The sequence below is a fragment of the Penicillium solitum genome (genome assembly GCF_028829755.1).
Source record: "Penicillium solitum strain IBT 25940 chromosome Unknown utg000003l_segment0_segment0, whole genome shotgun sequence".
Classification (NCBI taxonomy): domain Eukaryota; kingdom Fungi; phylum Ascomycota; class Eurotiomycetes; order Eurotiales; family Aspergillaceae; genus Penicillium; species Penicillium solitum.
Window position 1 is genome coordinate 1,260,207 of NW_027072123.1, and position 12,801 is coordinate 1,273,007.

General features: G+C 46.7%; 5 protein-coding genes across 5 annotated transcripts; 2 read left to right on the forward strand and 3 right to left on the reverse strand.

Moving 5' to 3' along the window:
* Window positions 1–2,479: 2,479 nt before the first annotated feature.
* N7455_004360 (uncharacterized protein) lies at window positions 2,480–3,151 on the reverse strand (the record flags this gene model as incomplete). The annotated part of the gene is made up of 1 exon (XM_065604782.1): window positions 2,480–3,151. The coding sequence occupies one exon, from the start codon at window positions 3,149–3,151 to the stop codon at window positions 2,480–2,482; it is 672 nt and encodes a 223-aa protein (XP_065461682.1).
* Window positions 3,152–3,219: 68 nt separating this feature from the next.
* Window positions 3,220–3,803, forward strand: N7455_004361 (uncharacterized protein; the record flags this gene model as incomplete). Its single annotated transcript, XM_065604783.1, has 3 exons — window positions 3,220–3,264; window positions 3,306–3,641; window positions 3,699–3,803. 3 exons carry the CDS (start codon window positions 3,220–3,222, stop codon window positions 3,801–3,803), a joined length of 486 nt encoding a protein of 161 aa, XP_065461683.1.
* A 753-nt stretch (window positions 3,804–4,556) lies between these two features.
* On the reverse strand, window positions 4,557–5,091 carry N7455_004362 (uncharacterized protein; the record flags this gene model as incomplete). Its single annotated transcript, XM_065604784.1, has 2 exons — window positions 4,557–4,798; window positions 4,869–5,091. 2 exons carry the CDS (start codon window positions 5,089–5,091, stop codon window positions 4,557–4,559), a joined length of 465 nt encoding a protein of 154 aa, XP_065461684.1.
* Window positions 5,092–9,238: 4,147 nt separating this feature from the next.
* N7455_004363 (flavin-containing monooxygenase) lies at window positions 9,239–10,721 on the forward strand (the record flags this gene model as incomplete). The annotated part of the gene is made up of 3 exons (XM_065604785.1): window positions 9,239–9,246; window positions 9,297–9,765; window positions 9,825–10,721. The coding sequence occupies 3 exons, from the start codon at window positions 9,239–9,241 to the stop codon at window positions 10,719–10,721; spliced, it is 1,374 nt and encodes a 457-aa protein (XP_065461685.1).
* An 864-nt stretch (window positions 10,722–11,585) lies between these two features.
* On the reverse strand, window positions 11,586–12,498 carry N7455_004364 (uncharacterized protein; the record flags this gene model as incomplete). The annotated part of the gene is made up of 3 exons (XM_040958226.2): window positions 11,586–11,751; window positions 11,818–11,895; window positions 11,945–12,498. 3 exons carry the CDS (start codon window positions 12,496–12,498, stop codon window positions 11,586–11,588), a joined length of 798 nt encoding a protein of 265 aa, XP_040811381.2.
* Window positions 12,499–12,801: the final 303 nt, after the last annotated feature.

Sequence of the window (12,801 nt, forward strand, 5' to 3'; positions counted from 1 at the left end):
CAGGTTACAGGACTCGATCCCTCGAAGTCCTGTATACAGGGTGGAGTTGCATACTAGGGATGCGCCACCATCTCCGCGTAGCAGCAAGTATGTAATAGCCAGCTATCACCATCACCATCATCATAATGTAGAGTATGTGACATCTCCTTCTGCCTTTCCTTCCAGTTCCCTTTCACTAAAATGTAGAGCAGTTTTGTAGAGTATGAACCCGCAGGCTGGACAGGCAAATGGCAAGAATCAATCAAAGTTCAATTAACCTATTGCAGTCTAACTAGTTGCGTATGACTATGCAGGCGCTTCTTCCAACCGAAGCAAGAACTCGAGTCCAAACTGCCGAGTCAGGAGCAAAAATTGTGCATCCCAAAGAGTATACAGATGCCGACCGTAAAGAGTGTGAAATCAGCCCATTCCTGTAACCCGTAAACCCCATAAACCGAAACATAGACCCAAAACCATACATAAGAAATTAAATAATGATTGTAGTGGAGTACAACTCCTACCTTCCAGCTCCCATTTCTCGCTTCCCACTCTCCCTTTTCATCGTCTGCTTCCTCTCCCTGCCTCGGTTTCAATTGATGGTGATATTTTTCGTGGCCACTGCCAGTTCATCCAAGTTGCCAGAAGAGATGTTTCTTGATATCAAAGTCCAGAAGCTGCACTGGAATGTTCTTTCTTTTCTTTCTTGGAAGTTCCTTTGAACGTCTTTTCTTTAAATATACTTGTTCTTCACAGTCATAGCTAGAAAGATACCGTGTACCCTTACTTTATAAGGCACAATATATGAAGGTTGTAAACCGCATAAGTCGTACATACGAGTTTTCTATATATATCAAGAGACGAACAGGGTAATTTAGGGGCCCCGAGGAGAATCTATGTGACTATTTTAGGGTGATACATCTACATATATCAAAGTCTGTACTGCTTAAACACCAGATTTCGTATTTGAGCAGTGCCTTGGTAGTAAAGCAATCCATTATTTTAGCAAGTAATTCTCGAGCAAAGAAGAGCAGGCCATTTTCAATCTTTCTAATGAGTGGAACCCTTTTTGAAAGTTCGCTGCCACCGGGACAACTGGGGCTTGTTCAATGGGCAAAAAAAGCAATTTGCCAAATGTATAGTATAGGCCGAATCGAATTCTTTCACCATAGTTTCAAAATCTTTGCTTATCTCCTGTTTTTGTTCCTCTGGGAGCTCGAAACCCCGAAAGTCTATACAGCACCCGCACTCTATGGTGCAATGGCCTCTGCCTTTCTTCCTTTTAGATAGATGCCTCCGTTCACAGCATCCACATTCCCGGCCACAACATCCACCTCGATCCGAGCAATCCTGAACCATTTCTTCGCGCATGAACCATTTAGAATCACGCCTTAAGCTACCATAGAGGTCTTTAAAGCTCAACTGAAACCTGTACTCTGCTCGGTAAAGGGCATACTCCTTGCTTGGATATTCCGCTTGAATCTATTTGAGCTGTTTATTTGCGTTATCAAACTCAGTTGTATCGGAATTCTCATTTGATTCGATAACCATAGCCTTTTTTAGAGCTATAACCTTGTGGTGTAACCATTCCTCACGCTGTATTAGTTCACGTAGAGCGTGCTCGGCAAGAAATAACTCGGTGAGTTTAGACCGAAGGACGTAGTCTGATCCGTATTTCAGAAATCTATTATTATCGTTGTCGAATGTAAAGGTTTCACGCGTACGCATGTCGAAGGACCCCATGATCAAATCATGTGTGGAAAATCTGTAAGGTTAGTACGAGTATAAGGCAAGAAAGATTCAGAGGTATATACCTCTGTTATGGGAGAGACTAGGTGTAAAATCTTAGGATAGGTAAATATCTGAAAGCAGAAAAAATGTGAGAGGAGATATAGAAAAGAAGTTCCCGGGGTGGCTTCGTCACTATGCCGCCGCCCAAAATAGATCAGTGGACATTTCCAAGGTTGCATGTGGATGTAGTACCTAACTATGAGGTCAATCACTTTTGGTTGCAGGGAAATTATTAGAGGTTAACTTTCTCCAGGCATGTGATCGCATGCTTTCCTTGAAGAACAGCTGTCTCCACCCTGATACTAAAAAGCCATACATTGTCTCCTCCACCGGGGGGTATGAGTGCTCGGTCGAGGGAATGCAGGTAACAAGGATCATTGGAGTCTGCAGCTGGTTGGAAACAAGTGATGAAGCTGACAGTTGCGCAGCGTGGAATCACTCACGTATTCGTCGTTGAATTCTAGTCGTCGCACACCGGGACTATTATGCCTTGAAAGATCCAGGTCACCTGGCATTTGGTGCAAGCCTAGGCCCGATTGTGGATAGTGTTCAAGTTGTTGATTTTCAACCTGGACGGTTTGTGAAAGAGAACACCAGTCTATAAACAGACTAGTTCTGCTATTCTATCGAAATATCACTATGTATTGTGTCCAGGGAGGAGGAAGGGGAAGAAGAAGGGTGACTTTGTGTGGAAGCAGGGGATAGCTATTTATCATTTGAGCTCAATAAGATACCGAACCCAAGGTAGAATTCGAAATATGCGAAGATCTATATCAGTATTGTCATACGTCCATGAGTTTGATGAGCCGGATTTCCAGGAGTTATTCGATATATACTCCTCCTTCGCTTGGTTCAAGATGATTCGGCAGTTGTCAAGATTGGCCTGGGCCATCTGGGACAATAGTTCATTTTGATCTTGCATTTGTCGATACAAAACTATTCCAGCGACAAAGAATGCCGGGAATAGCTCGTGCGGGAGGTCGTAGACATTTGTTTTGGTCGCAAGGGTAATGGCATAGGAAGCGATTGTCCGAGCACATGATTCAACGATACCGTCAGGCGGTTGCTCGGAGTAGTGATGAAGAGGTGCCCCTTGCTGCATGAATGTCGGTTTTTGAATGTACAGCAGAAGCAGGTAGTAATTGTAGCGAAGCTCAAGAGCGACCGAGCATGTGAATGGAACATTATTGTGGGGCCAGCGTTGGAGTGATTGTTGTAGGTCAGAGTGCCACCTCTCGATTTCCGTATGGATCTGTCCCGGGGTAATGGTCTGATCACCAGGCCCAAAGCGACAATGCAATATTTGGCGTAAAAACAGCGTTAGGCGTGCAATATGTATTTGGTAAAACCCTTCCTCTGCATCCTCATGGACAAAGTCTTCCATTATCAACGCCTTTGTGTCCGATTGTGTCAGATTAATACGAAAGGGTCTTCCTAATAACACGGAACAATATGTATCTCGTACAACCAACAACCACCACAGTCGGCTTTGTTAATGTATCTTCAATGAGTCAGCGTAAATTACAGTGGTCATATAGTCTAATGCACACAAGGCTTTCGGGTCTAGCAAGCAAATTGTTGAGGATCATTTGCCTGGTGCTACGGCTTTCGATCCCTTGATGCTCGAGGGTGCTATCAGCAGCATTGCGATCAACTTTGCCAATGAGCAGATGACTGCTGCTAGTGCGGCCCAAGGCAGTTTCATTCGCCAAGTCGTGCGCAACTTGCCTAGCGACCACAAGGAGAAGATGCTTAAGAATGTGCGCGCTATCACCGTTGACCAGATTAAGGGTGTTCTGCGTGGTATCCATTTGCCGATGTTTGCTCCCAAGACGGCGAACCTTGTCGTCACCTGTGCGACTGTGATCGAAGATGTATGTTCTTCAAATGGGAAAATGACTATAAACTAACGTTTAAAATAAGCTATCAAGCAAGGCTTCGAATCATCTGGATTCACTCCTACCGTCCAGCCTCGCAAGGAGTTTGAAGATGACTATGGTCTCAAGGCCGGCGATCAGGATGAGGATGAGGATTAAGATGACGATGATGAAGATGATGACTGAATGTTGGAATGATATCACGGCTACTCAATGGTGTATAGAGAACTATTCTATTTTCCCTCATCTCACCAACCTCGCACAGCAATTTCCATGATCTGTATGTCTTGAAAAGAGCTGTATACTTAGGCCCTCTTCTGGCTGCACTTACCAATTATGTATGCATATCCCTGGATGTTACAGTAAGCCCGGGGTAAGGGGGTGTAACCATGTTTACCTCGGAATTGTCGTCGGTTTCCGGTGAAACTATCCTGTGTTGCGGCACGGCTGAATGTTGAATCTTGACTTTCTCTCCGAGGATCAATTGGTTGAGATCCATAGATCACAGCTGGGGCTCTGTATACTTCTAAATATTCTAGGAGATAAATAAATTACTACCCGTGGAGGTATTTTCAGTGCCGCTACTTTACTTTCATTTTCAATATTGATAAGTGACTATCTCATGAAATGCCACTTCCATTCCTCCTCTGTCTCCCAATTGCCTGAAATGTGGTCTTCATGATATACTTCCCAGCCATGGAGACATAAGGAAGCCGCCATGAGAGGGCAAGAGGGATCCATTGCAAAGTGTACAAGGCTCATTCAATAGTGCTGTGACATAGAGGTCACTTCACAGGCCACTTCACTGCTGAATGAAAAAGGTCCAGCCTTGCAAGGGATCCCCCCTTCCCCCCCATCGAGGCTTCCTGATGTCTCCATGACAAGGAAGTACGATTGAAGGGAGGGGCAGGATCACTCGGACCAGGCGAGGCCGAAGGCAGTGAGAACCCTTTCGAGGTCATCGCCATTCTTGGCGGAATCATAGAAAACCGCGCCAATTATGGCTTCCATGGTGGTAGGCATGGTCTTCTTTCCGGCCGTTATGCCCCACTGGCCCGGATTCTTCACGATGAAAGGGTCAAGTCCAAGGGCAATGCCCCGGTCATACAGGTTGTCATTGGAGGCCACCTTGGTGATGACGTTCTGAATCTCCCCTGTCGATGACACCATACTTAGCATACGTGCAAAATAGTCATTGCTAAGGGAGGGGGGGGGGGGGCTTACCCGGAGTTTTGTTCCTCTCTCGGCCTTGATCAACGAGAAACTGGCGGAGTGTCGCATTGCCAACCAATGCGAGGGTCTTTTGACCGTTGTGGTTGAAGATACTAGGGCCTTGAAGAGCCTCGCGAATCAAAGCTCGGTCGGTAAAACGATAGGTTTGTCCGAGAACCGAATTCTCGAAAGCCTCGATTTCTTCGTCCGAGGGGAGATGCATGAAGATAACCATGGCGAAGATTCAAAGTGTGTTGATAATGGTGATATGGTGGATTATTGTGTCGGAAGCAATAGATTGTATGGGAAGTAAGAGAGAAACGAGGAGGAAAAGAGAGCACCTTATACAAAATGAAGAGGGAGACAGGAAGGCAAGCCAGTTGGGCGCAGCTCGACAAAATGGCTTTAAATAGTAATGTTGGGCTTATGCTGTGCTCAGCCTCACTTTTCTGTTGGCCGTAACCAGTTCATAGGGTATCCATGCATGCTATCCTTGTCTGTAGCAGCTTGCAGGTGCATGAAAATGTGCCCAAGTATCCAGCTTGGGGCAAATCATCATTGGTAACGTGAGATGTGCCACTTTAAGTTTAAAAAAGAATCAAAGAGAGTAAAGTGGTGAAACTGATTCCGAGCGCGTCTGTACTATAATTCACACTATGATACATAGACGAATGCAAGGTTGGCGGAAAAATATCCTAATACAGACTAGCGCACTTGAGGTGGGGCCTCGGGAGATAAAGAGAGTGAGAACTGAAGTAAAACTGATTTCGAATATCACTGTATATCTTTGAGGCCCACGAAATCGGATTTCTCAGCCTGTACGAGGCGTGGGCTACGAACCTGGAGTCTCTGTTACTCCAGAGCCAATGAGAGACGCAATGACGACCAGAGGAAACGAGTCCGCGATGTTGCGGCCTGCCTCCACCGCAATTCTAGCGACCTCGAGGCCCCTTTGGCACACAGGAACGATTTAAAAACCATCCGACGATAACGGTTACAGCCTCTCATGCCGTCACCCCAAGGGGAGTTCACAGAGCCTCTCAGAGGCGCGGATCGAAGTCGAGCAGGACACCTGTGGGGTAGAATTGGATTTGTGGGATTAGGGCTAAGGTGTATCGCCATCGGCTGCTGGATCCCTTACCTCGAATCGGAGGATACTCTGGTTAGTGGATGGAAAGATTATACGCTGCAGGCTTGGGTGTATAAAGGGACCATCTGCAAGACATGGTCGGCCTAGAGAACGAGAGGATACTAGGTATCAGGAAGCAAGAAATCACGCCAACTTGTGGACTGAGGTATACTATGGCAACGATGGCTAGGAAGAAGGTTGGCGCGTCGCCATCGGCTGCCGACTAGAGATCCTTACAACACTGTCAGTATAGCCCGAGAGGACGGATGCGCATGTCGGTTCACAAGAAGCAGGAAGGTTGTTATGCCGTGACCCTAAGGGGACTTAGCAGAGCTGCAACTTGGCCTGGAGGGTGGGCTTAAGGAGCAAACGGGTATATGAGTGTGGGGGAAGGTTTTTGGCTCTGCTGGAACCCCAAAGGCTAAGATCTTGAAGGCAAGAGGATCTGCGGACATCTAGGAATGAGAGTACTAGTGAGCTGGATAAGGAGCTGGGAAAGCATGGGGGGGAATTTGTCCATCTCTCCGTTGTATTGGCTTAAAAGAACAGACTAGATCTTAGTATACCAATGCAATATTATATCTGCGTGGACTACGCCTCCAATGTCTGGATGCACGCGTGCAAGGATAAAGCCATGGGACCGATTAACCGAGTCCAAAGAGTAGGAGCACAAGCCATTGTGGGGATATTTCTCACGGTCGCGACCAGCGTAGCAGAGGCGGAGGCCTATATTGCCACTGCGCAGCATCGATTCTGGAGACGGGCCGCTAAGATGTGGACGGACATACACACTCTACCGGAAACCAATCCTCTCCGCAGAAATACAGATCGGATCAGGAAGTTCAGAAGATACCACCGCTCGCCGTTGTATCAGGTAGCCGATGCGCTCAAGCATATCGACATGGAAACACTAGAAACCATCAATCCGTTCACATTGGCACCATGGGAAGCACGCGTACAGGCTGGCGTTGAAGCAACTCCGCAGTCACCGATCGTACTAGGCGGGTTAATGCAGATCGCAACCAGCAGTTCGGCTCGGAACGAGCTGGTCGGATTTGGGGTGGCGATCGAGAGGCAGCCACCTCGGTATCGAAAACTGAGATTGAAGACCCTTTCCGTCACATTGGGTGCAAGAGCAGAGCAAAATCCGTTCTCCGCGGAGCTAGCAGCGATGGCACATGCATTGAACATGGTAGTTGGAGTGAAGGATTACCGGATTACGCTACTCACGAGCAACAAAGCGGCGGCTCTGACACTAAGGAACCCTCGACAACAGTCAGGTCAGGAATTCGTCTACCAACTGTACAAGTTGATGAGAAAACTGAGGAGAAATGGAAACCAGATCAACGTCCGGTGGATCTCAACGAGTGAAGACAATAAACTGCGGGGTCTGGCCAAGGAACAGGCCAGAGCCGCGACACAAGAAGATGCTGTCCCGCAAAAGCAGGTCCCAAGGATGAAGTCAACAACACTCAATATTGCACGGTCCCAAGCAGTTCCCAACAATGACCTACCAGCGAATATAGGGAGACACGCAAAACGAGTTGATGCAGCACTCCCAGGCAAACACACCCGGCAACTGTATGACCGATTATCGTGGAAAGAAGCGAGCGTGCTGGCTCAACTCCGAACCGGCATGGCAAGACTCAATGGATATCTATATCGAATCAACGTAGCAGACACGGACCAGTGTGCGTGTGGACAAGCGAGAGAGACCGTGGAGCACTTCCTATTTCGATGTCAAAAATGGACGGCGCACCGGACGGAACTACTACAATGTACCAACACCCACCGTGGAAATATATCCTTCTTCCTAGGAGGAAAGTCGCCTTCCGATGATCAGAAGTGGACGCCGAACTTAGAGGCAGTACGGGCCTCAATACGATTCGCCATCGCCACCGGCCGACTCGAGGCCACCTGACCATGCCAACGTACATAAATCACCCCCTTTCGCCGTTCTAACCCACCAACCACCTCGTGTTACCGATGGTAGACGCGCTTCAACTGCCGAAAATAGGATGTTGAACACTTGGAGAAATGCCTTCAAGCCAGCCTACTAACAAAATTACTAACTCGCGAGGATCCGCTGCGATACGGACATCTGAGATGACATATATTGCAAGGCTTTATGTATGGGCTCTGAGGAGACACAGTACTATATATATTATGACATGTAAAGTAGATCAGAGATAGTTGCCCTTTCGGCTTAGCCGCCGGGCGTTAATAAATTGTGTGTGTGTGTGTATATCTTTGAAGCTGGAGGCCTTTAACCTCTCAATTTTTAGGATAACATACAAGTTACGGCAGCGGATATGCTTCATGGCTCAGAGATAGTATAGAACACAGGTAGATAACAACAATTCTAACTCCTACTTCTTGCATGGTATCAGAATTCCGAGAGGACTTTTGCGCTCTATGTACAGGCTTGGGGCAACCGCCCTCCATTGTGTTCCATCTAAAATAAAATAAAGTATGGAAAACCACACATCAGTGGCACTCCTTCTACGGTGCCAGTACATACATTACTTCTGTCCGGCGTCATTGAGGAAAGATGGATCGTAGATCTTGATATTCATGACGTAGCCCGATATCATATAGCCGCTCTTGTATTCATGGCCTCTTAGAAACAGGTTCCAACTTAATCACCAATTAATCTACGGCCTGAAGAGGTGTTGAAGATGCAACATTGTATCTTTGTTGATGTGCAGTCTATCGAGAGAGCGAAAAGTCCCCGGGTTAGTGGACACGTAGTGACGAGTTTCCCTTGATACGCAAATATTTTTCAACGCTGAAATGCGGCACTAGATAATTTGGGCATCCAGCCGCGGGTAAATAGAGAGGGCAGAGAGGTTATGGATAGCCTCGCAAAATTTTCCACGCCTGCATGTCATTACGTCCCCGCTTCCCCGCTAACCTTACCCCGGACGTTGTATGGATGAATCTTGACCAATGTGGTCACATCTTCACAAGATTGACTGGAGGTCAAGAGCCTAAAGAAGCCCTGCATCAAGGTATAAATTAATTAAAGAAGTCGTGTACTCGAAATATAAGCTTCACTATTTTTGTTCTTCGTACGAGAATATCTCCGAGAGACAAAATGACTTCGGTCGACTTTGACGCCGTAGTTGTGGGGGCCGGCTTTTGAGGTATATACATGTGTGAAAGGCTTGTGGATCAAGGGCTATCCGTCAAAGTGATTGAAGCAGCTCCTGATGTGGGAGGAACATGGTATTGGAACCGATATCCAGGAGCAATGTCAGAGTAAGTCCCTAGACAGAAAAGCATTGCCATCCAGGTACTAATTCTATTAGTACATGCTCAATGCTTTACCGATACTCCTGGGATCTCGAAGATCTGCGCGAGTACCCCTGGGACCGTGAATATCTGAAACAGCCAGAGGTGCTAGCCTATCTTCAACATGTGGTCAAGCGGCACAATCTGCGTCAGCACGTGCAATTCAAAACAGAAATTAGGGCGGCTTCCTGGGACGAGGGCCAGGGCCGATGGACAGTCTCGCTCGTAGGAGCTGGAAGCAAACTCACATGCCGATATCTTGTCACCGCTGTTGGACCTCTTTCCAAACAGAACTATCCTGATATTCCGGGCTTGAGTTCGTTCAAAGGCGAAATGTATCATACAGGTAGGTTGCCTGTCTCATATGACTTCAGGGGCAAGAAAGTGGGCGTCATCGGCAACGGGTCTACCGGTGTCCAAATTATCACGGCATTAGCAGACGAAGCAGAACAACTGGTCTCATTCCAACGGCATCCTCAGTACGTGGTGCTGGCAGCTGATAAAAGATTTCATCCGAAACGCGAAACAATATTCAATGAGAGCAGACTTGGGCCCAGGCTAAGAATAGCATGTTTGGGTTCGGGTTTGAGGAGAGCACTACCCCCACCTTCAGTGTTAGTCCCGAAGAACGTCAAAGGATATTCGAAGAAGCCTGGAAGAAAGGGGGCGGGTTCTATTTCATGTTCGGCACCTTTTGTGACATATCCTACAATGAGGATGCCAACAGAGAAGCCCAGGACTTTATCAAGAGCAAGATTCGTGACAAGGTCAAGGATCCGGCAAAGGCTGAAAAGCTTATGCCGAAGGACTGGTTCGCTCGTCGCCCATTGTGCGATACGGGGTATTATGAAAATTTCAATAGGTCGAATGTAGATATCGTCGACATCAAGGCAAATCCGATCACCGAGATCACTCCGAGGGGGATCCGCACGCAAGAAGGAACCGAACGCGAGTTTGATGCTCTTGTGTTTGCGACTGGATTCGATGCGGTGGACGGGAACTACAAACGAATGTCGATCACCAGTTCTCAGATGTGTTTGGCAGATGCCTGGAGTGAGGGATCAGAGTCCTATCTTGGTATTTCAGTCCACGGGTTTCCAAATCCCTTCATGATTCTGGGCCCAAACGGTCCGTTTACCACCTTGCCTCCTACGATTGAGACTCAAGTTGAGTTCATCTCCGATCTCATTCTCCAAGCGAACAAGTCCTCGAAACAAAATGCGATCAAGGCTGAATCTAGTGCGGTTCAGCAATGGAGCAAAACATGCGACGCACTGAGCAAGAGCAGTCTGTTCCGAAAGACGGACTCTTGGAACTTTGGGGCAAATGCGGCGGGGAAGAAGCCGTCCGTGTTATTCTTCTTCGGGGGTCTCGCAACTTACCGAAAGGTATTGCAGGATGTGATCCAAAATAACACAGGGTTCAAACCGCGTGAGATCTGAGACATCACCAACCTTATGTCCTATTTGGGTTAGTTTTGATTTCTCAATAGTGATTACGTGCAATCAAACATTTATGTACTGATACATTGACAGCGATTGAATCTCATATTTTGTATAGTAGTTTGGTCTTAGAAGCCCATGTAAACTGTCAACTCTTAAGGTCAGGTAGACAGTGAAGAGAGCACATAAAGCTATGTACTTCGTGATATACGGGTCGATTTGGTACTCGTAGTTTAACTTTCTACCTAACTTGATATATAGTGGAACCTAGACGTACCGCTTAAGAATTTAATGTAAAAAGGTGTACGGAGTAGGTACCTAGCGTTAAAGTCCACGGTTATAAGACCTTTAGTAATCAAGCCATGCAACCTTAAAAAGAGGGTCGTAGACCCACTTTCAGTGCCATAGTTGAACCCAAGTTATCTACTCCAAGTGAGACACGAGTAAATCGAAAACTTGCATTATCACGTATCGAAAATTACATCGCTGAAGTCTAAAAATATATATATCCAAGTCAATAATATATCAAATTTCCTAAAACTCCCTATAGGGCGTAGATATAATATAAAAGGTATTAAGCTAAAAGGCACAGCCTTAATAGGCCACTGTTATTAAGATACTGTGTTGTAATTTATCGCTTTTACTATGTGTTCCGGACTGCGCAGCTCGCCCGGGAAATACGTTAACTAGTTATAGTTAGTTATTAGGTGATAACTAATCCCGAATTCTTAGTTAAAAGGCTAGTTTGAACTTGCATTTATCTCGATAAGCTATTTCTGAACTAATGGTGGACTATCATATAGCCCACCATCAACTCGAATGAAAATCCAGGAAGATGACTCAAGAGCAAGAGGATTGATCTATCTACCATTCCCAGCCATTGTCGTCTCGGTACAAGTCGATGCTCTCAATGGGGAAATACGACTTGATGGTCGGATCCACTAAAACAAGATCGTGCAGGGCATAGTGAGCGTCGCTCCAAACCTTATCAAGAAAGCGGTTGGTCGCATATTTGAAGCCGGATATGTGCCTGAAATGAACCAGTCAGCTATCTCATCGTCATCGAAGATAACCAGAGCGTAAGAATCCGACGTACATATCTCCGGTAGACCTTTCGTATATGATGTTAGTGGAACCGGGTGCCCAGACTTGGTAGTCAAACGGTAAAAGCATCCTAGTTCATGTCAGCCCTAGGTACTTTGGCAATCGTGTAGGCAACGTACTCGTAAATATGTCGGGACTTGACGCGAATGTTTTGCCGCTCCGAGAAAGTGCAATTCCAGAACCGCCGGGTGAAATCTAAGGGCTCGCCAGGCACCTTCTTCCATATCACATATGTGACAAATCCGCCCGGTATGATATCTCCCTTATCCTGCTTCTCATACTGATATCCAAGAAGCTCGGGAACAACCTCACAGCGTTTCTGCTTGAAGTGCTTTAGGGCTTGGAGTTCTGGGGGCTCGAAAGGCCCGGTAGCCCGGGTAGCTCGGACTGAAGCCTTTCGCAATTTTGTTCCAAGCCAGGGTATCTGCTGATAGATACGCAAGAACGCGAGGGGCCCTTGCGCACCGGAGGGGTGACACAAAAACTTTCCAGCAACGTATGTAGGACCCCCGCCATCAATAAAACTTTGCTCAGACTGGGTCACGGTATCCTCTTCAATCTTTTCGACTATCTCCCAGGTCTCAGGCATGAAGACAATCGGGGGTTGGGGCGGAGAGTTCATCGTAATTTGTGTGCCTTCGAGGCCAGAGAGGACTTGACCAGAGTTAGACATGATAGGTTAGGGATTAATGAAGTTGCCAATGATGCGAGTGGAGTACACTGATAGAAAGAAAGGACCTGAGAGGAGAATGGACACGAAAGCGAGAAGTTGAGAAAGTAACCCGGGGGAGAGAAAACACAAAAGAAAAGGAAGAGAGGGCTCGTCAACTATGGGTAATATGCAGACCCCGGATGTAAAACATTCAAACAACCACAACATTGCACTTCTGCGAACACCTCTTTATTTATCGACGTATGGCTTTGAGTGGATTTGCGAGTAGACCAATTTTTATTTCATACCATTGTTCAAGCAGCC